This window comes from Rhinolophus hipposideros, assembly GCF_964194185.1.
Source record: "Rhinolophus hipposideros genome assembly, chromosome: 13".
Lineage (NCBI taxonomy): Eukaryota > Metazoa > Chordata > Mammalia > Chiroptera > Rhinolophidae > Rhinolophus > Rhinolophus hipposideros.
The window spans coordinates 29,474,713-29,498,577 of NC_138059.1; the positions used below are offsets into that span (position 1 = coordinate 29,474,713).

Here is a 23,865-nt window from a genome sequence, read left to right on the forward strand (position 1 = left end):
CTTCCATCTGGGACCCAACAGTGGGGTTAGAAACCCGATTTTAGGTAGTGCCAATCTAACTGCTATTTTCTTTCAAACACAGCCATAACCCCTGCCCACTTTTCTCTGACTCCTTCCTGAGTCCTCTTCTAGCACCCCTGATCTTCCTGTCCTCTACCCACAGCTGGGGTGCCTGGGAAGTTTAGGTGGGTTCCACAGTGGACATAAGACATGTCGCTCTGAGAATTTCTGAAGCTGTGGGCCCTTGGGGACCAGCTCAGCAGGCCTTGATTCCCCTCACAAAGAGAGGAGGCCTCCATCCTTCATGTTGCTTTCAGGCCCAATTATTCCCCCAGGTAAATGATGATGAAACAGGTAAGCGAAGGAAAGCCCCTAAACTCCCAAACTCAGGAGCCTCCTTCCCCTTAAAAAACAAGAAAGCTAAAAGATTACCTCCTCCCTTCTGACACTGTCCACTCACTCCCCCATCTTTGCCCAGGGAAATAAAATTTGCAAGAGGCTGCTTCTTCCATTGCACCAAGCTTCTTATACTCCTCAAAGGAAGAAGCCAGCCAAGTGCCATCCCTTAGAGAAATTCCACTTTAAAAAGAGGTCAGTTGTAATCAATCAATCAATTAATTAATTAAAAAGTCAGTTGTCAAAACGAATTGATTTAGAAGCACAGTCCCTAGAGGTCTCAAGCTGGTCGTAGAACGGAGGCCTGGGTCAGGCCCTGGAGTTAATAACCTGTGACCTTTCTTGACCACATTCTTGTTAGTATGTTTAAGTCTCTTACACAGTTGTCTAGGGCAAAAAAGAAAATCCACCCTTTGTTGTGGAGAATTATGCAAACATTTTTACAAGTGCTTTATGTGCCTATATTTAACCTTTATTTAATTGGTCCTAATTTACTTTACTAATTGATGTTCAATTCCAGGAAAAGCTCAGGTTTTAGATGTACAGCCTGCTGAAGAAGCGAGTAAGAAGTGTAAACACCCAGCAGGAAGAGTCTCACCACAGTTCAGGTGATGAGGGGCTTTAAACATGTGAAGGGCATCCACACCGAAAAGGTTTGTTTGGGGTGCGATCCCCACAATGGTAGAAGTGGAAGTAGTGGGAGGAAAGCCACAGGAAAGCCACTTGGCACCAGGAAAATCTTTTGAACAATTATAATGATTTAAAAATAAAAATGAAGTGCCTCAGGAGGAGGTCAGCATCTGAGCACTGGAAGTATTGAATCAGGGGGGTAGAACCTGTCAAGATGCTGGGAAGGGTTTGAGCTGATGTCAGAGGAGATCCAGCCCATGTCTAGTAATCTGTGATGAATGTTTGGGCTAGAAAGCTATATATACAGAGATATCTTCTGTCGAGGGAAATGCCTTTCAGACTGGATTAAGGAGAAAAGATTTCCAAAAGTAAAGACCTGTTTCAGAACACTTCCAATCGTTTCAGCAGGTAGTTAAAAAATAGAGCATGCATGTAAACTTATTTGCAAAACAGATGGCACGATGCATGTAAGTCACAGAGCTGCTGTAAATTTTAAATAAGACAATACAGGAATGTGCTTGGAACAAAGCTTTGGCTCAACAAGTGTCAGAAATTATCACTAGTATTACAATGCACAAAAACTAGCTGGTCGATTTCTTTTTGAGGACATGGCCACTAGACAGCTACAGAAATGACTAGGAATCTATGAAAACTGCCTGTGGTAGAGTAGGGGGAGGTAGGCTTTTGAGTTTAGAAACTAAAACTTGGTTAACATGCTCACTTCCCCCAAGTACAAGAAATAGTAATATTGTCTATAATACTATATTCAAGTATAGGGTATAATAACTTGTGTTAATGAGCATACACTTTACAGTGTACATTTACCTCTTTTGTGTCTATATGGGTACATGTGGCATAAATATATGTATATTTATAATTACTCAAGTGTTCATTATCCAATTCCTTGAAGTTAGGAAGTTAAGTAGTGAAAATATTCTCTAATAAACCAATCACTTAAGAAATTGGTCCTTACTAAAACATCACTTCTCAACTGCTGCTCCTACTTCTTCTATGATAGGGCTTTAAAAGTCCAAGTGAAATAATATATAATACATAAATATACATATAGATATATAAATGATATATAATTTTGTCAGAAAATATATGTTGAGAACACAAAATTTATTCTTTAAGGGGCAGCCAGATGGCTCAGTTGGGTAGAGCATGAGCTCTCAACAACAAGGTTGCTGGTTCAATTCCCACATGGGATGGTGGACTTCGCCCTCTGCAACTAAGATTGAAAACGACAACTGGATTTGGAGCTGAGCTGCGCCCTCCACGACTAGATTGAAGGACAACGACTTGGAGCTGATGGGCCCTGGAGAGACACACTGTTCCCCAATGTTCCCCAATAAAATTTATTTTAAAAAATTTATTATTAAAATAAAATTATAAAAAAAAATAAAAAATAATTTATTATTTAAGGGTTAATACATACTTGCTGTAGTAACCTAGATTTGTTAAACCCAAGAAAACATATTTTAAATATTATTTAGTTTAATTTTTCAATATGAAGTTCCAGTCAGACTTTCCCCGCACTGATTACAAAAACCATCATTCTCTTTTTAAATGGATTCATACTGAATGTCCTTGCCTGGTAGCAATTACCCTCTGATGTGGGAAGAGAGGGAGTGTGAGCAAGCACCAGCGACCTTTCTCGACAGTTGCCTAACTCTTTAGCTAAGTGGCAATGTGACACAAACAGACCCACTGTCCTTTCTTTAAAGTCTTGTGAAATGGAGGGAGAAGGACATTTTCTGTTACTAGAGAAGGCCCTAGACAGTTACCCAAGTTCCCTTACCAGACTTTTGCTGGAAGAGTTTGCAGTGTGAGTTTGAAGAAGAGAACAACATTCAAACTGGATACTCCAAGGCACTTCAGAGTTCAAACCTCAACTTACCTTCAATTGCCATTTGAATGAATTCTTAGAACTGCAGAGCTAGAAAACATTTTAGAAAATGATCCCTAGGGGTCAAAACCGTGTTGCTTCCAGTCAAATCCATTTGGAGGAAATAGCCTCATTTCATAGGTGAGATAGCTAAAGAGAAAGTGGGTAAGTGACTTTCCCTAGGCCACACTGGCTATTCATGGCTTGACTTGGAACAAAGACCCAAGTCTTCTGAATCTAGAGCTGTGGTTCTCAACCTTGGGTGCACTTTGGATTCACTTGAGAAGCTTTAGAAACTACTGATGTCTGGGTCCCACCTCCAGAGATGCTGACTTAATTGGTCTTGGGTACAACTGAACTGGGGATTTTTAGAGAGCTCCCCAGGTGATTCTAACATGCAGCCAACGTTGAGATCCATTGATCTTTCCTAATCTTTGCTTTTGCAAAAATAACATTTTCCACTAATAGTCCTTTCTATCTTCCCAGTTTTTCCTCCCAATGAATACTATTCCTTCTCTACTGTTGCCATATCCCAACAATTTTTAAAGCCCAAGGCCAATAAAGGCAGAGCTGTGTGACCTCAGGCAGCAGCAAGTTGGAGGAGGAAGGTAGAAGGGCTGGGACACAGTGGGATGAAGTGGAAGGTATAGAAAAGCACAGTCCACCCTGACTGCTTACACTGGACAGATGGTCTTTTTCAAAGCTGAATGTACCAGGGAAGCAATAGCAACACTCTAGCAGCAGCCACATCCCCCAATTTAAGTTTAAATATTCTCCATATGCTTGGGTTTTGGATTTCCTCCTGGAGCAGCAGGCAGCAGAAGCTAACCACCCCAAGTCCTAGCTGACAGCAAATGACTTTTGGAGCTGAAAATGACCGACTCCTGTGGTGACGAAAGAATGAAGGCAGGCCCTACACCTATCCGTTTCACTGCCTATTTGCTATTCCCTCAATGTGAGATGGTCTTTTTATTGCACTTACTTGGTGTACAAAAATGAATGTTGGATCCAGGCCTAGAAGGGCAGCGGTGAGAAACAAATTTAAAAATGAATCTTTCCTTTTGAGAAAAGTGGTCAGTACAGGGAAAAAAGCCTCTTCTAGAAGCCCAAGCCCTTGTTGTGCTGGACTTTGTGTCCACGTTGGTCATAACGGTGACTGAGCTTTCCGCAGAGAGCTGCAGCCTGCTCTCCTCCCTGTCTCCAGAGCCATCGCTGTCAGGCCCTCAGATCTCACAAGAAGCTCTGACCTTGCCTCCTGGAAAATGCACCAATCAACACTGGCCGTCTGTAATCCAAGAGAGGCTGGTAGATTCCCATGATACTCTGTTACACAGTAGATAGTTCTTTGGAGGTGGGTGCAGGGCACTACCGCTTGTTCCGACCACTCCAAATGGGAGTGCAGGCTTTCCCAGCTGGGCAGACAACCAACATTGTGGTCATGTGCACACTAGATCTGACTGCACAGAAGGTACCTTCCATTTTTCTGAAAGATGCGAGACTCCTTTCTGAAAGGAGTGATGACTACCACTCCTTTCCTGCATGTGCTTTCACCTGCAAAGTTGCACAGGATTCTGCTTTCCATCCTAAATGATGGGAACCCAAGAGTTCACTTTAATGATATCCAAACTCTCTTTTTAGTTTTATCCAATCATTTCTGGAGCATACATTCCACAGTTTCTTGAAAGAAAGGAAAATAGAAAGGGCACTTTATGACTCAGGACACAAGAGCTTGAGTAACACTCTCCTTGTTAGCATATATTAATTTTGTGACGTATTCTAAGACCACAATACAAAGCACTTTGAAACTACAACCAACTGAAGTTTTGAATTAGATGTGTAAGCTAGTTAGAGGCCAATTGCTCCACCATTTGGTTTAGAGGGCTGGGGAATCCATCTCTCAAACATTATTAGAGCGGAGCCTCTTAAGTGACTAATTCTGGGCAGTAGACACAGAAGCAATAAAGGGTCTAACCCTTCATGGGCTTACAGTGTAATGGAGGACAGAGATACTTGATTATCGATGACCTTGCTGTATGGTGTGCCCTACAGGACAGAGATGTACAATTAAGTGACTTCCTGAGGTTGTCTCTCAAATCAATGATGTCACCAAAGCTGGGGAAAGCAAACCTCCTGATCTAAAATATCCTAACACATCTTTGCTAATGTTGCCCACATTACATTGGGACCCAGTAGCTGGCTGCTAGGAATCTATCAAAGGTGAATGTAGCAAGAAGCCAAAATGAAAAGAAGTTGAGTGCAGCCCAAACAATGTCAAAGAGAGGAAGTCCATGAGCTGTCATGAGACAACAGTGAGGAACACAGCACCTGAAATGGGGAGTTTAAGTTTGGGTTACGTCACGTAGGCCTGGATTTCAACGGCCCTTGTACATCTAGTAGAGGAGAGTTTTAGGGGGGGTCGTTTTGTTTTTATCTTTTCTGAAAATCTCAGGTGAAAAAAATTTGAGTTAACAACTCAGTTTTGAAGCCCTTCATTGTTAATCTATGCAAGGTTCTTCTTGTTTTACTTTTATTTTTTGTTCTTAATTATATTCCCTTTGCCTCCATAGCACCCACTCTAATACGTTTAGTATGTCTTTACATGAGCATGCATACCTTCTTCAAAAGATATATCATTTTAATGTGAATGTATCTTTACAAAAATGATAATGTGCTATAAATCCTGTTCTGTTTCTTATGTTTTTCCCTCAACGCTAGGTTTTTAAGATCCATCAGTGTTGCTACAATATGTACATCTGGTAGACATTTTTTGCTGCTTTGTAGTTTTTGACAGTGTACATCTGCCATAATTTACTAATCCCTTTCTCTAATGATGAGCACTTAGGCTGCCTCCAACATCCAGCTACCCCAAGAAATCCCATGATAAACATCCTTATGGACCCTTGGAGAATTTCCTTAGAATATAGATTCCAGAGTTTTTCACAGGTCATAGAGCATGTGCATACTCAGTTTCAACAACTGCCAGATTGCTTTCCTGAGTGACAGTACCAGTTGACAGTCCCTCCAGCAGTTTCCCAGAGTTCCATCTTCCACATTCTCAGCTGCACCATTATGTCCCTTCAGATGTAGGTTGTTCTTAGACATTCTGCAAGCGAAGCTTAGAGTAGATGCAATAGGTCACAGGGAGCTATCCAACGCTCTGCATCTATGAGTGCCATGAGAAGAGTCAGGCTTTAAAAGAATTGTGCAGGAATGAATGATCTGACGCACAAAATCAAAAGACGCAACACATATGTTTTCTCTGGGAAGTTTGGGAGACATTTAGCATTACAAATGCAAAATATTTTCTACATATACTTATTTTTTTGTACAAATACCCCATTCAATATTTGTTCCCACTCCTATGTTTGGTCAGTTTCTGCTGATTTGGCCTTAAATAGGATTTGACTTGGCCACGGCCAGTCTTCACCACGTCTGGTAGAGGTAGGCAGGGAGGTGGAGCTACAAGGATCAGAGTATCCTCCTGAACAAAAGCCTGGCCTCCCTCCCTATCTTCAGCTATTATCCTCCTTGTGTTATCAAGATCTCCAAGGGATTCTATATACTTTAGAGTTTGAGAAGCACTGCTTCAGTCTTTGCCAAATATTTTCATATTGATTATCTTACTTAAACTCTTTCCAACACCCCTGGTTTCCTTGGATATAGTTATTATGTAACTCCCATGTTGAGGAAACTGAGTCAGGGCAGGTTAAAGTGACGAGCCCAAGAGTATTCAGAAAAGCCCAGTGGAGACTGATTTTTAGACTCTGTATCTGCCTTCCAAGGTCATATTTTGCTTATATTCCCTTCTCCCCATGCCTCATGTCCCCTTTTTCCAAAAGGAAAACATCCAGGAAGAGATCATTTCAGAGCCAAACCAAAGTGGATTGGAGGTGAAGCTTCCCAGTCTTGTGGGCCTCAGGCATGCACACTGCCCACTGAGACCAGGACACACTCACTGCCATTCAGCTTCAATCCTGCTTCACCGCAACTTTGAGTTAGGAGGGGCAGCCAAATCTTCATGGAGTGTGAGGTGGGTGGAGACATTAGTGGGTCCCTCCATTGAGTAAAGTGCACCAGGTTCCATTTTTCCTTCTTAAAAACAGGTTAAACACAGGGGCCTAATCTGGGCTTCCCCAGACCCCCAAGGCATTTGTGGAGAGAATTCAGGAATCCGTGGATTTAGCATTTTTCTTCACCATAACTACAGGACACTAACCACAGTAGCCTCAGCAGGACATGTAACTTTGTCACTAATGGAAATCATAGACATTTCCATATTGAATTGCAACAGTCACACATCTAGAAATTTCATTTTTGCCTATCACAATTTCAATATTACTTCGGTTATTAGATTCACACTAGATCTTGTTATTGAATGTGTTCATAAGAAGGTACAGTATTGCTAAATTATAATTTTATTTTTTATATTTTTGTAACTGTATATTAATATAATGGTTTCCTTTGTAATCTTACAAATTTCATTTTATGAACTTAAAAACATTCTGAGAAGGAGCCCATAGGCATAATTAAACTGTAAAAGGATGATGTCAAATTGTGGAACCTTTATTACCTCCCCCAGTCTGTTTTTGGTTGGTTTGGGTCACACCCTATATTGTTTTATATGTTATCAGTAGCAACATAGCACTTAAAACCAAAAAGACTTATGTACTTGTCTTCAGGGGTGAAAAGAAGGATTTCCTAAGACTATACACTCCTTTGGACAGCAAGGCTTGGTGGGAGTGGGGTTGATGAACCCCAAGGAAGAACATTTACGACCTTTGCCCTTCTTCTAGAAGATGTCAACATTCAGAAGACTACAATTAAAAATGCCATGCAAAGGCCAGCCCGGTGGCTCAGGCAGTTAGAGCTCCATGCTCCTAACTCCAAAGGCTGCCAGTTTGATTGCCACATGGGCCAGTGGGCTCTCAACCACAAGACTGCCAGTTCGATTCCTCGACTCCCGTAAGGGATGGTGGGCTGAGCCCCCTGCAACTAGCAACGGCAACTGGACCTGGAGCTGAGCTGTGCCCTCCACAACTAAGACTGAAAGGACAACAACTTGAAGCTGAACGGCACCCTCCACAACTAAGATTGAAAGGACAACAACTTGACTTGGAAAAAAGTCCTGGAAGTATACACTGTTCCCTGATAAAGTCCTGTTCCCATTCCCCAATAAAATCTTAAATAAAAAAAAAAAGCCATGCCACATGGTAGACCGCGGGTCCACTAACTGAAGCTTTCTCTGGTTATCTATCCCTTGCAGAGAAGCTGGAAGATGTTCCGCCTTTGAAAAGGAACACCCCCTCCTTTCATACCTATGACACTAGCCAAGGTTATAAGGATTCTGAAGTCTGAACAGAGAAAAGTAACTGGGACTATCCAGAGAAAATGAAGACGCATACTTTTAAGTAAGCTCTACCTTTATTATTGATGTGCAGAGAGATGTTCATTATCAAGTAAAAAAAAAACAGGTTGTAAAATAGCATATTCTATTATACAGAGAGGGGAAAGTAAGAGGGCAGGGCAGAGAAAAAGAGTTTGAAAAAATATATATATATAAATGTGAACAGTGGTTAATTCTGGGTAGGGTGATTACAGATTTTCATCTTTTTATTCCATTTTTAAATTTTTTATGATCAGCATGTATTACTTTTGTTTAAAAAAGGCAATCAGGCTATTTTCATTTGTAAGAATCAAAATGTCAACTAACTAGATTTTACTGCTAGTTGCAACTTTGCAGAGCCACTTAACCACTTAACTACTTCACATGTTGGGGAGATAACAAGTATAGAATGGAAAGTGGAAAATTTTAATTCTTTACACACACAAAAAAAAATCCTAATGTAAAGTGTTACAATATACTATGAACTTTATACTGTGGGTCAATTAGGCCCTTCCTATTCTTAGTGAGCCAGGCAACTACTGGTGCATAGCAGATATTGGATGAAGGTGAACTCCCTTCCTTCCTATTACACATTTCTTTCCATCTCCGAGCACTCAGTAGAGTTCTCGTGGGGCAAGGGCGGGGGAGCACAGGGTGTGGGGGGATTTTTCTTCCAGATCTACATACTTCCCACTTTTTCAAGTTAAAAAAAAAAAAAAAAAGAAAAGATTTCTTACTCCAATTTCTCTTCCTCTTCTACTTTATCAGTTTTTCTAGCCCTCCTTCCTGGGTCTTTCTCCCAACTCTTTGAGATCCTTAAAATATATATATTAGATATATTATATATATATATATATATATATATATATATATATATATATATATAATGTACTATATATATTATTATAAAATGAATATTTTGAAAACTGTGACTGTCACTCCAGAGCTGAATGAAATAAACACACACACATTGTTTCAGTTATCTCTTGTGGCATAGCAAACCACCCCCAAACCCAGGGACACTCCTGCAAACAAGTGGGAGTAAGTGACTATCAGGTAGAGGGGAGGCTGGAAATGCCACCTGGGTTGCTCTTCCATTTATTGTTTGTGATTCTGTGGGTCGGGAATTCAACTGGAGCTCATCTCTGATCCAGGCTGTGTCAGCTGGGCCTGCTTGGCTGGAGGGTTCCAGATGGCCCTGCATCTGAAGTCTTGGTCCTGGCTGTTCTTTGGGGTGCCTTGGTCTCCTCCACATGGCCATTCTCCCTTCAAATGTTCTCTCATTATTCAGTAGTTCAGCCTAAGCTCCTCTGCCTAGTGGCTGGTTTCTAAGAGGGTGAAAACAGAAACTTCAAAGGCTTCTTAAGACCTAGTCATGAAGTCCCACAGCGCCACAAAGGATTCTATTGGTCAAAGAGAGTCCCATGGCCAGCACCAATCAAGGGCTGGGGAAACAGGCTTCACATCTTGAAGCAGGAATGGGAAAATTACATTGGAAAAGATTATGTGGAATGGGAGGGGTTGTTGTGGCTATCTTTAGAAGCAATCTATTTAACATAGAGATCATGATTTAAAAAAAAAATTTAATGAGCTTAAAAACCATGGTAATTATTACAATGAAAATAACTAATAATATTCACCAGTCAGAGGGGATCTTTTTTTTTCTAAACTGACACTTGCACTTTCTGAATCAGCCCTTGCTTGCCTCTCATCACCACTTTATGTCACATTAGGCTAAGAAATCCTAAGTGTAGTGTGTGTGGCATATACAAAAGAAGTCTTCACTGTATTACCCCTTTGCCAGTATTTCACCATGTGGCTGTTCCCTTTCCTTCTTCCTGTGCCTGTAGTTCCCCAGAAGCCCACCCCTAGTTTTTTCTTTTGTTCTTTACTCTTTCTAGGGAATTTTATCCACTCCTCTAGCTTCAACTGCCACCTATACATTAATGACTCCCAAATTTTAATCACCACCTCAGATCTTTCCCTCCTGGACTGCAGACCTGAAATTCCAACTGCCTCCTGGCATCTCTATTTGGATGTCCCACAGGTAATCTCATCTTTACATGTCCTAAATCAAATTTGGCATTTTCTTCCTCTCCATCAAAATCTACTGCCTCCCTGAGGTCCCTTCCTTGGGTCTTGTTTTTGTCCTGTTTCATCCAGTAAATGAAGCCAGAAACACAGCAGTTCTCCTCCACACCTCCCTCTTCCTCATGCCTACATGCAATCAATTACCAAATCCTGCTAGTTCTTGATGTAGCTCATCCCTTTTGTCTGTGCCTGCCACCATTTCCTTAGTTTAGGCTAGCATTATCTTTGCTGCCTACTTTACTACAAAAGCCTGTCACTGGTGTTAGACCCTCACCTCTCTGGTCCATTCTGCACTAGGCCAGAATGAGCTTTCTATGCCACCATTCCTGGCTAAAACCTGTGGATGAAAGTTCCACATCTATATTCCTTAGTATGGCACACAAAAGCCCTTCATGTTCTGCGCTGCTTCTCTTAACATCCTGAGCTTCTCATCCTACCTCTCAAATCTGTAATCCAGACAGTTCAGAGCATCCTGAATTCCCAAAGTTCTCTGTATTCTCCACCTCCACCCTACTACTCCTCCAACTTAGAGATTAACTGGGGAAGCCTTCCCTGACCCCTTCCTTGGCCTACTAGGACATTCTGGACACACCCTTTTCTTAGCATTTATCACACTATACTGTCTGGCTCACTTATTTACTTCTCCCACTATATCAGAAGCTCCTTCAACAAAGGACCGGTGCCTTTTTTATGGTTGTTCCTCAGTGTTCAGCTAGTGCCTGGAACATGGTGGGGCAAGGAATGAATGGTGATGATATCCATTGATTGGAAGGAGCAAAGAGAAGATGACTCATGGGTACTATGTGTTTTAAAATCCATAAATGAACTGAGGGCTCTTTACATGTAAGCCCCCACGCCCATTTCCTTCATATTCTGATCGAAGGAGAAACCAGCACCATCAGTAGGAAAGTCAGCATCTGTCTGAGGCACTGCTTACTACTACCCAAGAACTTTCTTTAACTCATGCCCAAGATGACAGATTTCCATGCGTGGTCCTGCAATAATACAAGCGAAGGGAGAGGTATGGAAGGATCCAGGCTTCTGCCCAGGCATTTGTCCACATTCTGTCTGTAACTCCAGTAGGTCTTCAGAGACAACCTCCAATTTTATTTTCTCCATTTAAAAAATCTTGCTTTTTTGCAACAGGTTTGCTATCAGAGCACAGCTGTAGTGAAAACTACCACCGAATCTAACCCAAAATGGAAAAGGAAAAGACACACATCAACATTGTTGTCATTGGACATGTAGGTTCCGGCAAGTCTACTACTGGTCATCTGATCTACAAATGTGGTGGGATCGACAAAAGAACCATCAAAAAATTTGAGAGGAGGTTGCTGAGATGGGAAAGGGCTCCTTCAACTATGCCTGGGTCTTGGATAAACTGAAAGCTGATTGTGAGCATGGGCTGACCATTGATACCGCCCTGTGGAAATTCGAGACCAGCAAGTATCATGTGACCATCATTGATGTCCCAGGACACAGAGACTTTATCAAAAATATGATTACAGGCACGTCTCAGGCTGACTGGGGAGTCCTGATTGTTGCTGCTGGGGCTGCTGAATTTGAAGCAGGTGTCTCCAAGAATGGGCAGACCCGTGAGCATGCCTGTCTGGCTTACACACTGGGTGTGAAACAACTGATCGCTGGTGTTAGCAAAATGGATTCCACTGAGCTGCCATATAGCCAGAAGAGATACGAGGAAATCATTAAAGAAGTCAGCACCTACATTAAGAGGATGGGCTACAACTCTGACACACTCACATTTGTGCCAATTTCTGGTTGGAACAGTGACAACATGCCAGAGCCAAGTGCTAACATGCCTTGGTTCAAGGGATGAAAAGTCACCCGAAAAGCTGGCAGTGCCAGGGGAACCACGCTGCTTGAAGTTCTGAATTGCATCCTGCCACCAACTCGTCCAACTGAAAAGCCTTTGAGTCTGCCCCTCCAGGATGTCTATAAAGTTGGTGGTACTGGTACTGTCCCTGAGGGCCGAGTGGAGACTGGTGTTCTCAGACCCAGCACGGTGGTCACCTTTGCTCCAGTCAATGCTACAACTGAAGTAAAGTCTGTTGAAATGCACCACGAAGCTTTGAGTTACACTCTTCCTGGGGACAATGTGGGTTTCAATGTCAAGAATGTGTTTGTCAAAGATGTTCGTCGTGGCAATGTAGCTGGTGACAGCAAAACTGACCCACCAATGGAGGCAGCTGGCTTCACGGCTCAGGTGATTATCCTGAACCATCCAGGCTAAATCAGTGCCAGATACACACTGTGCTGGACTGTCACACAGCTCACATTGCTTGCAAATTTGCTGAGCTGAAGAAGATTGATCGTTGTTCAGGGAAAAAGCTGGAAGATGGCCCCAAGTTTTTGAAATTTGGTGATGCTGCCATCATTGACACGGTTCCTGGCAAGGTCATAGGTGTTGAGAGCTTCTCTGACTACCCTTCTCTGGACTGTTTTGCTATTCATGACATGAGACAGACAGTTGCTGTGGGTGTCATCAAAGCAGTGGACAAGAAAGCAGCTAGAGCTGGCAAGGTCACCAAGTCTGCCCAGAAAGCTCAGAAGGCTAAATGCATATTATCCCCAATGCCTGCCACCCCAGTCTTAATCAGTGGTGGAAGCACGGTCTCAGAACTGTTTGTCTCAATTGGCCACTTAAGTGTAATAGTAAAAGACTGGTTAATGATTATAATACACCGTAAAACCTTCAGAAGGAAAGAATGTTTTGTGGACCATTTGTTTTCTTGTATGGCAGTTTTTGTTATTAGTTTTTAAAATCAGTATTTTTTAATGGAAACAACTTGACCAAAAATCTGTCACAGAATTTTGAGACCCATTAAAACAAAGTTTAATGAGAAAAAAAAAAAATCTTGAGTGCTTAATATGGAACAGACACTAGACCAGAAAAATGATGATTACATGGCCACCATCTTGAAGGAACTCAGATCTAGGTGGAGCACGGGCAGTGTCGTAAAAGAAGTGTAGACAGAGTGCTAGGGGAGCACAAGAGAATAAATTCATCTTAGAGTTAAGAAGGAAGGCTTCCACAGGGTGGCAAAGGAGCCCTTATAGGATAAAAACATGTAGTTCTTCCCAAACACAATGGTTTCCTTTCATATGGCGGCCTATAAATTCCTCAGTCCTCTGGCTTCTCCTGCCTCACTTTCCAACTCTGTCCCCTCCCACTTTCCCTGGCACCCTCTACACCTCAGGCCACACTGCATCACAAGGGGCAAGCTCCTTCCTGCTGCAGGACTCTGGCATAGCTGTTCCCTCTACTAAGGTGTGGATCTCTGGATCTGCCTATCCTCTCATTAGATTTTTGGCTTAAAAGTCTCTTCTTCAAAGCAAACTTCTCTTCTCTCCCAAATGAAATCAGCTACCCACAGTCACATCACCCTATTGCAATTCTAGGCATTACAGTTAACTAACTTACCTGCATAAGTGAATAAATGTGTGTGTGTGTGGATTATTGTACTTATCTTTGTCTTCCTATCCAAGGTTTGAGAGCAGGGCCCTGCCTGTCTTGTTCATTGCTGTTTCCCAGTGCCTAGAACACATAGTGGATGCTCAACAAATATTTGTTGAAGTGGATAAATGAACAACACAATATTTGTTGAATGAGGTTGTGGCTTAGAGACATGTAAGTGCACCATATGTTTGAGGAACGCAAGTCATTTGGTATGGCTGTGGCTGGGGTATGTCTGAGTGGGAGATAAGGTTCGGAGAGTAGGGCAGACTATATCCTAGACAAGAGGAGCCAAGAATCATTTCTAAGTAAGGAGTGTCATGATTGGATCATGACTTCCAAAAAGCTACTCTGGATGTAGTATGGAGAGTTTGGCTACTGGAAACTCGCTGGGGTTGGGATGGAGGCTGGGTTGGGAGATTAAAGATGGTTTAATCCAAGGGAGAGCTGATGACTGACTCATCTAGAGCAACACTTGAGGGATAGAAATGGAAAGTAAAGGAAGAGAGACATTTTTGAAGTAAAACTGCTGAGACTTGGGGACCGAGTGGATACAGGGAGAAGGTAAAGGCTGGATGAGAGACAGTGAGCTCATACAAAGAACAGAAACAATTTAGTTTTGGTTATATTGAGTCTGGTGCCTGGGGAACATCTTTCTCTGAATCTCTAGGAATTGTGCCACCACCACACTGTTCCTCCTACCCCTTTTCTCTTTTCTTTCCTGTTTTGAATCACTCCCACAAGCCATGAATGCTCCCTGCTTCTCAGTGCGTTGGGGCTCCATGCCAGCAGTCCCACATTCCTGAGGAAGGGACGAGGTTCAGACCTGGAGAGCTGGCTGTGGCCACCCAAGGGGGGCGGCTCCCTAACAGGAAGGAAGGCTGGCCTGTAGGCTGCACACAGACAGGAGCTTCCTCTGCTGCAGCAGGTGCCCAGGGCCAGCTGCTCCAACCCCTCAGGCTCAGATCAACAGGATGGGACAGCCCAGGCGGAAGGAAGCCTGCAGGGAGGGACACCCTGCCGACAGAAGCCGGGAGCGGATTGGGGCGGAGGAGACAGGAAGAGCTGCCTGGGCTGCTGAGCTGGCGCCCCTCCAGCAGATTCAGGCGAGGCAGTGACAGGAGGCCATTCAGTCCCCTTGCCCTCCCACCGTGGGCGTCTCTGGCCCTGTCAATCATATTAGTATTACTACTGTTGGCTAGCCTGAGCCATATACCAGAAGAAACCATCGGAAGATTTTCATAAATTTGGCAGTTTCTAAAATAATTGTTCCCTTTCTGTGCTCATTCTGTGCTTACTGGGAAAGAAAGGACACTTACTTTTAGCCTGTCAGTTACACAGAGTGGTGAGACAGCTCAGGGGTGGGGAGTGATCTTTGCAGCGCGCGCAGCCTATCCAAAGGAGATAAAATCTCCGGTTTGCTTAAAGCCGGTTTATCACTACCCAACTCTCCAACAACAGCTGCTGTGAACCGGCATCAAACGGCTAAAAGGGGGTCAATAGGGAGCCAGGAGCCAAAGCAGAGGCAAGCGCTCCTAATCAAAAGGCCCCGCCGGCCTCGGACCAGCCCAGGGGCGTGGAGACGGGGGTTGTGGGTAAGTGGAGGGCGAGTGGTGCTTTGAAGGGGCGCTGTGTCTTTGACCTAGCAGACATCCCAGCAGCAACCCCACCCCCAGGCGTGGCGAAGAGGGCCCCAGCCGTGTCGGGGCGGGCCCCTGGCGACCCTGGGTAACTCCTCCCCACCCCATCCCCACTAGCAGTTTCCAGGCAGGGCGCTTCCGGAGGCCTTGGCTCAGAGTGAGGGTGGGGGTGGGGAACACCTTTGAAACAGCTTGTAGACTGCAGGTTAAACTTTAACTACACCGAGCGTCTGCATCGGAAAGGATAAAAACTCGGATCTATGGCTCCCCATCACTCCATTGGTCCAGTTCTCGAGCTCCCCGCAGTCCCTACACCGTTGGCTCGGCTGTCCTGGAGGGAGGATGGGCGGGGCGGGCAGGGGCGGGCACTACTGCCAGCGACTCAGATGGGGAGGGCGAGCCCGCGCCCGCCGCCGGGCGTAGGCTGGGGGCCTAGTAGCAGGTGCTGGCTCAGTGACAGGGCTCCCTTCCCTCTCCTCTCCGCCCCCGTGATCCCACGGCTCAGCGAGGCAAAACCCAGCAAATGTTCGAGAAATGCAGCCCAGTCGGTCAGCAGGCTCTGCTTTCTCGCCAGACGCTCAAGGGGACGGTGCTTCCAAATGCAAATATCTTGGCTCGGACCCTTTAGCCGCCAGCTCCCCTGCGCAGCTGCCTGGTCCAGTCCACTCCGCGGCGGGCCGAGATGGGGCCCCGCGCCGAGGGGACACGGCGGAGCCGGCAACACTCCCCACCTCCCACGTGGGACCGCAGTGCCTCGGCGCTTCGCAGTCGCCGCGCCCCCAGGCTAGGCCCCCGCCCACGACACCGCCCCCTATGCCAGGGAGGGAGACGACAGGCGGGGAATGGGCAAAGAGTAGGGGGCGTCACTGAGTCAGGTGGCAGCGGGAGTTCCCTCGGGCAGGGCTGATGGAACACGCTGCCGGGGATTGTGTACACGCTCCACTGACACAAGCTTCACGCTGCCGGGCAGCTGCTGATCACGCGTGGCCCCGCTAGTCCATTGGCCGGCGCCTCACACACCTTTGTCGCTGATTGGCCGGCCGCAGGCTCCGCCCCCACCCCCACCCGCGGCGCGCGGCAGGCGGAGCGGCTACCTGAATGGGGAGGGTGCAGACGGCGCGGAGCGCGGCGGCGGCGGGAGTGGCGTCGAGTGTCTCTGGGCTCCCGTCTGTGGCCAAGCAGCTTAGCAGCCAGTCAGTTCGCCGCCGTCAGACAGGCAGCCAACCATGCTCAACTTCGGCGCTTCTCTTCAGCAGGCTGCGGTAAGTCACCTGGGGATGCCTCTGTCCTTCCTTGCCTCGCCACGTCTGAGAGCCCGCAGGGGCGCGAACCCCGAGCCCCTGACATCGGCGGCGCCTGAGAACCTGGGCTGCAGCGGAGTCGTGGGGGAGGGGGGCTTCCTGCCTGCAGACTGGTCATTGGTGAGGACGTGTGTATCGCGAGGGGGTCAGGAGGGGGGGGCTTTAAATCAGGAGACGAGGGAGAGGGGTCGTGCTCAAGGTGCAATGAGAGGAAGGGGCAGCTCCACAGGGAGACTTGAGGCAGGTAAGGAGGAGGTTAACTGGAGGAGCCGGAAGAGTGAGGAGGGGGATGCTGCCTTGGTGGTGAAGACAGGAGAAGGTATGGAAGAGGAGGGGGGAACAAGGGGGCCACCCTGCACCTGGAGCCGGGGAGAGATGCCCCCGCCTGGATCGGGGCTGCAACTTAGGGTGGGAGGGAGCTGCTTGCGTACATTTGAGGGGCAAGGTGTCCACGGGAGAGGAGGAAGGCTGCTACCTCTTTTGGAGATCTGAACCGAGGCTTGCAGGACCTGGGCTATTTAGCAGATAGCTGGGGGCCGGGGGGGGGGGGGCCGGCGTAGACGCGGGGGAATGGCACACGGCCGCAAATCGCCGAGGGGGAGACGAGGAGTGGACCCCCCAGACGTCGGCAGGGACATCTCATTCCCGGTGGGGGCAGGTGGCCACCTTAGGAGAAACCCTTGGAAGGGGTGGGGAGCCGCCTCAGGGATGGGAGGGTGGAAAACGGGGCGGAGAAGGTGGGCGGGGGAGCCGGGGCCGCGAGACGCGGGGGCCGCGTGTCTAGGCGGGAGCCGCGGGCCGTGGGGCCGCGCGTATGGAGCCGGGGTCTGGGGGGAGGGCTGCACGTCTGGGAACCCGTGAAGGCGCGTGGCGAGGGGGGCCGGAGCTGCTGGATCTGCGGGGAGGGGGACGCCGCGTCTGCCGGGAGAGACCGGGTGGTCTGTGGTCCTGCGGGCGGTGTGGGCGGGAAACGCCGAGGGCTTGGCCGGATCCCCGGGGGCTACGGCCGGGAGGAGGGCGGGGGCCGGGTTTCCGCGGGGACCCAGCTCCTCCTCTGGCAGCTCAGGCGGAGGCCGGGGGTGGGCCGGGAGCGGGTGCGCCCGGGGAGCTTCTCGTCCCCGAGTGACCCAGCCCTGGCCTCCGCCAGGGGCTGGAGCGAGGCCCGGCCCCGCTGTCGGTTCCTAAGGGAACGGCGGCTCGCGGGGAGCTGGGAGGGGCGGGCGCTCCGGGAGCCGGGCGTCCGCGGCCCCGCCCCTCCCCTCGGGCTCGGGCGCGCACTGCCGGGCGGTTGGCGGCGGCGCCCGCGGCCCCTCCTCCGGGCCGGCGCGAGGGCGGGGGCCCTAGAGCTCAGGAAGTAGGTGAAAGGTGACGGCGCGGCAATTCCCAGTTCACGTTTCCGGCGCCGCCGGGAGCAGCGGCTGATCACGCTTTGTTCACATGCCTCGCCCCCTCCTCTTCCCCGCCCCCGCCCTTGGCGGCCCAGCCAATCCGGACCGGGGCCGCTCGGCCGGCTGGCCAATGGCGGGGGCAGGGACGCAGGGACGTGCGAGCCGCGAGGAATGTTCCCAGTGACTCACCCGTGAGCCTCATTGAGGTTAGGGCGGCCCCATTCGTCTGTCCCCGCCAGCGAGGATCTCCCCCGCCGCGCGCCTCCGCCCCTCGTCTGCCTCCCCCGTCCGCGCCTCCGCCCGCGCTTCCCTTTCCTCCCTCCCGCCCCACTCCCTTTCCTGCCCTCCCCTCGTCTCTCAGCTCACACTAGCTTCCCTGCTGCCTGCCTTTTCTCTACCCTTTCTTTGCACTGGCGTCTTGAGGCTTTTTACACATACATGCGCTGGCCATTGCAGCTTACATAAAGGCGCGCGCAATTATGCAATTGCATTGTTAGATATATTTCAAGAGCAATGGCTCGTTTTCTAAGCATTTCAACACTAAAGGTTGACGGATTTTTTTTAAAACGAGCGGTGAGAATAACACTTTGTAACGTAAAAAATGTTTTTCTGTATTTTTACACAATTTACCTCGACAAAAGGAATAGGATCACATTAATGGAAAATGGGAAAGATGATGGGTACTACAATATTTTTAAGTGCAGTTTAAGGAACTTTAATCTGAAACATTAAACACTTGGTAGAAGGAGCTGTACAAATAGAATGTGCTGTTCTTGTCATCAAGCAGTTCTTTAAAAAATTAAAATAGTTCTGTTTTGACTATTGCATGCTCCTTACAGTCGGGGTTTTTACAAATTCAGAGTGGAATATTAAATTTTCTGATTTTTCCGTTTTTTAGTATTACTGCATTAGCTGGTCATAGTTATGAATATCAAGTCTTTGGTAAATAGATCCAGTTAAAGGGAACACAGATGTGAAGCTGGAACTTAACTAAAATAAAGCTTTGGAATTTTTCCATAGATTATAAAAAATTTTTAGATACCAAATAATATACTTTTTTGAAAGAGACTGAAAATTTCATATCCTATTGACTTTATCTCACAATGCAGTGTCTTTTTAAAGGTCAGATCCATTTCAACAGTCCAGAGCTCTGTCCGCTACACTGCATTTTAAAGAAAGTTTTGACTTTTCTTTTCTGTTAGGAACGCACGTCCAAGGTCCTCATGCTGTATCTGTAGTGTTGAAAAAAGATAACTTTTTCAGAGCCTTCCCTTAGTTATTTTGTCTGACCCCAGTTGCAGAAGGCCACTCTGGAAAGAATATAAAACTTTCTTCTAAGCTAAGTGCTTTAATTTTTTGGACCACAAATACATTGATACCTTTGGTCTTAGTCCCCTAATGATAATAAGATGCTCCTCTTTACCTCACGGTGATGTCAGTGTCCAAGCCTAAGCGTGAGAGGAACAATGAGGAAGATTTTATTGCCTTTACCATCAGAGTAGGGGTGAGAGAAAAATTGTTATTTCAGAGTTTAACTTGGAAAGTTGGGCAAATAGTAAAAAAGTAAAAAAAGTGCATTGCTCTGTGTCTTATTTGGGTGACAAAAATATGCTTACAAGCATTTAATCTTTTGTTTCTATAGGAGGAAAGAATGGAAATGATTTCTGAAAGATCAAAAGAAAATATGTATTCCTGGAACAAAACTGCAGAAAAAAGTGATTTTGAAGCTGTAGAAGCACTTATGTCAATGAGCTGCAGTTGGAAGTCTGATTTTAAGAAATATATTGAAAACAGACCTGTTACTCCAGTATCTGATATGTCAGAGGAAGAGAATCTGCTTCCGGGTACACCCGATTTTCATACAATTCCAGCGTTTGTAAGTATTAATTGTTTTTAAGATTAATGTAAATGCTGTAATTTCTTGTAATTTACATAGTGATCTTTACTTTAAATTTCTCACTCTGTTGCCTGTATATTTCTTTGTAGTGTTTGACCCCACCTTATAGTCCTTCTGACTTTGAACCCTCTCAAGTGTCAAATCTGATGGCACCAGCGCCACCTACTGGACACTTCAAATCATTCTCAGATACTTCCAAGCCTCACATTGCGGCACCTTTCAAAGAGGAAGAGAAGAGCCCACTGCCTGCCCCCAAACTCCCCAAGGCTCAGGCAACAAGTGTGATTCGTCACACAGCTGATGCTCAACTGTGTAACCACCGATCCTGCCCAGTGAAAGCAGCCAGCATCCTCAACAGTCAGGACAATTCTTTTCGAAGAAGAACCCACCTAAGTGTTGAGGCTGCAAGAAAAAACATACCTTGTGCAGCTGTGTCACCAAACAGATCCAAATGTGAGAGAAACACAGTGGCAGATGACGACGAGAAAGCTAGTGCTGCACTTTATGACTTTTCTGTGCCTTCCTCAGAGACAGTAATCTGTAGACCTCAGCCAGCCCCTATGTCCCCACAACAAAAGTCGGTGTTGGTTTCTCCACCTGCAGTATCAGCAGGAGCAGTGCCACCTATGCCGGTTATCTGTCAGATGGTTCCCCTCCCTGCAAATAATCCTGTTGTGACAACAGTTGTTCCTAGCACTCCACCCAGTCAGCCACCAGCCGTGTGCCCACCTGTGGTGTTCATGGGCACTCAGATGCCGAAAGGCGCCGTCATGTTTGTCGTACCCCAGCCCGTTGTCCAGAATCCAAAGCCTCCAGTGGTGAGCCCAAATGGCACCAGACTCTCTCCCATTGCCCCTGCTCCAGGGTTTTCCCCTTCGGCAGCAAAAGTCGCTCCTCAGATTGACTCATCGAGGATAAGAAGTCACATCTGTAGCCATCCAGGATGTGGCAAGACGTACTTTAAAAGCTCTCATCTGAAAGCCCACATGAGAACGCATACAGGTACCAACCATTGTTTATGTCTTAGAAATTTAGATGAAGATTTTTTTGGCAGTAATCACAGATATAATCCAGGCATATTAAGGAAGAACTTGTCTTATTAGCCAATTCAGTGGATGATACTTACTTTGCAAGTTCCTCTAAAATATTTCATTAAGGTGTTTTGTTGTCATTTCTCAAATAATGGTTCTTTAAATGTCTTGAGTAGTTACTCTTTAAAGCCTTTGTATCATACTTGAGGTCAGAAAACTTTTCTGTATTGGGCTTCTTTTCTAAGGAAAAGATTTTAATAAACATGACAGTGAAAGTTAAAAATAGTGTGATATACTCACTTGACAATTTATTAATTTAGTAGTTTTTATTTTAAAATGTATCTCTTGAGCTATATATTTAATATCTTTAGATATAATTAAGTATGTAATTTAAAGTGATTTAATAAATGTGTAGTAATAGTTGAATTTTGTGTTTCAGGAGAAAAGCCTTTTAGCTGTAGTTGGAAAGGTTGCGAAAGGAGGTTTGCCCGTTCTGATGAACTGTCTAGACACCGACGAACCCACACAGGTGAGAAGAAATTTGCCTGTCCCATGTGTGACCGGAGGTTCATGAGGAGCGACCATTTGACCAAGCATGCGCGGCGTCATTTGTCAGCCAAGAAGCTACCAAACTGGCAGATGGAAGTGAGCAAGTTAAACGACATTGCCCTACCTCCAGCCACTGCTCCAACGCAGTGACAGATCGGAAGGTGAAGAATTAGTACTAACTTTGGTCACAGCTGGGAGCCAGTGGTGATACAAGAATGCTTCCACTGCAAGTCTGTGGCCCTCCAGTGGGGGCTGTGAGCAGAAGCCCCGCAGCTTGGGGAGAAGGCCCAGACTGGGTTAGATGACAAGTGCTGTGGTCACAGGCAGGTCACAGAGTGGCAGGATTCATTTCTAACCACATAAGAGAGATGAGAAAGCCTTTATTCCTTTAAATACTTTTTGAAGGTTTCAGATGAGGTCAACACAGGTAGCACAGATTTTGAATGTGTGTGCACAATTTGTTACTTGACACTTGTCATTTATACTTGAGACCAACTGTTTCCAATGTGATTCTTCTAAAGCACTGGTTTCAAGAGTATAGAGACTGGAAATCAGCATTACGGTACAGAGATGGAGATACAAAATCAACTTTTAGTATTACAAACATTGTCATCTTTTCCTAGAGTTATCTTGTTTACTATTACTAGTCTTTCCAGTCAACTTCGTGGACGTAGTTGTCAAGCATATCTAGAATTAGCATTTTTACACTATTGCTGACATTTGGAATTGATTAGCTGTATATTGCTAAAGAGGACCCAAAGACTTGGAATCCTCAATAATTTAATTGCTTTGAAGTGTAACTACAAATTTTTTGCATTTCTGTTTTGAAAGTTTAACAAATGACTATATCTAGGCATTTTATTATGCTTTGAACTTTGCCTGCCGTACCTTGTGTAGATTTGAAATTGTATACCAATGTGTTTTCTGTAGAGACTAAGATACACTGCACTTTGTTTAGAAAAAGATTCAAAGATGAAAATATATATTGTAAAGAAGGGATATCAAGAATTTTAGATAACTCCTTGAAAAGGATGGCATATGTCATCAGTAAAGTACCCTTACGTTATGAGGATATAACATGTGCTTTATTGAACTAGAAAATTAGTGACCATTATTCACAAATGGACAGTTATTGTCCTGTTAATTTATAGGAGTTTTGGTGAGAGATACGGAACTGGGTGGGTAGAAAAATTACTGGAACATTCGCTTTTGTTAACAGTATTTCTGTTATATTCTGTTGTACACATAGTGGTAAAACAAAAGTAAATTGTTTAAAATATATAGTGAAAAAATGTCCGTATATCTTCCCATTTAACATTTTTCTCTATGTTGGGTCTAGATTTCTGACATCAAAACTTGGACCCATGGAAAACAAAAAGTTTTCTTTTAATAAAAAATCCTTGTGATTTACAATTTGCACAATATTTCTTTTGTTGTACTTTATATCTTGTTTACAATAAAGAATTTCCTTTGGTATATATAATTGGTTGATTGCATTTGTTGAAAACCATTCTGTAACCCTGACATTCATCACTACCAAAGGACTTAGAGTCTGAATTCCTCTTAAGGGCCTCCTTCAAATTTAGAACTGTAGGAGTGTATCTTTAACATATGAATCAAGTTAATACACAGATTTAGAGAGGCCAGGTATCTTATTCATTAAGATAATATAAGAGCCTGCCTGTTCTAAGAAATCAATACATTTTAATTTTTAAACATTCTTGTGCATTTTGATGATTTGGGGTTGAAATACAGCTCTGGCTCTCAGCAAAGCCTTGTTGCATTAAATTAAAGAGAACACCACAGTAATTACAAGCAGTGAGACTGCTGTGGCAAAAGAAAAAAAGCCTGACCTATTAAACAGAGTAAATTATTCACCTCTAAAGATTAGATTAGCTCAGGCCATTAAGTGATACCTTAAATGCAGTAAACATACTGGTACTTAAGCACCGATCAAATGAAGAGACCTGCTGTATCTGCTCCTGACATCCAACCGTCATCATGTTTCAATGATCCGGCATAACCCTCTTTCTGATACATCATTAGGTCAGTGAGTAGCCTAATGCTACATCACAATGCCTACATCATTTACCTCCTTCATCTTATCACTCAGGCATTTTAGTATCTCACGTTCACAGACAGAAAAGGGTGAGTGCAGTACAGTAAGATATTTTGAGAGATACCACATTCACAACT

At 45.3% G+C, this 23,865-nt stretch overlaps 1 protein-coding gene and 1 pseudogene across 2 annotated transcripts; both read left to right on the forward strand.

Moving 5' to 3' along the window:
* Positions 1–11,587: 11,587 nt before the first annotated feature.
* On the forward strand, positions 11,588–12,964 carry LOC308506522 (elongation factor 1-alpha 1-like; annotated as a pseudogene). Its single transcript has one exon. The product of its transcript is annotated as an elongation factor 1-alpha 1-like (transcript).
* Positions 12,965–16,599: 3,635 nt separating this feature from the next.
* KLF10 (KLF transcription factor 10) lies at positions 16,600–23,145 on the forward strand. Its single transcript, XM_081070777.1, has 4 exons — positions 16,600–16,765; positions 19,835–20,068; positions 20,179–21,091; positions 21,560–23,145. The coding sequence occupies exons 1-4, from the start codon at positions 16,730–16,732 to the stop codon at positions 21,817–21,819; spliced, it is 1,443 nt and encodes a 480-aa protein (XP_080926903.1). The 5' UTR covers positions 16,600–16,729; the 3' UTR covers positions 21,820–23,145.
* Positions 23,146–23,865: the final 720 nt, after the last annotated feature.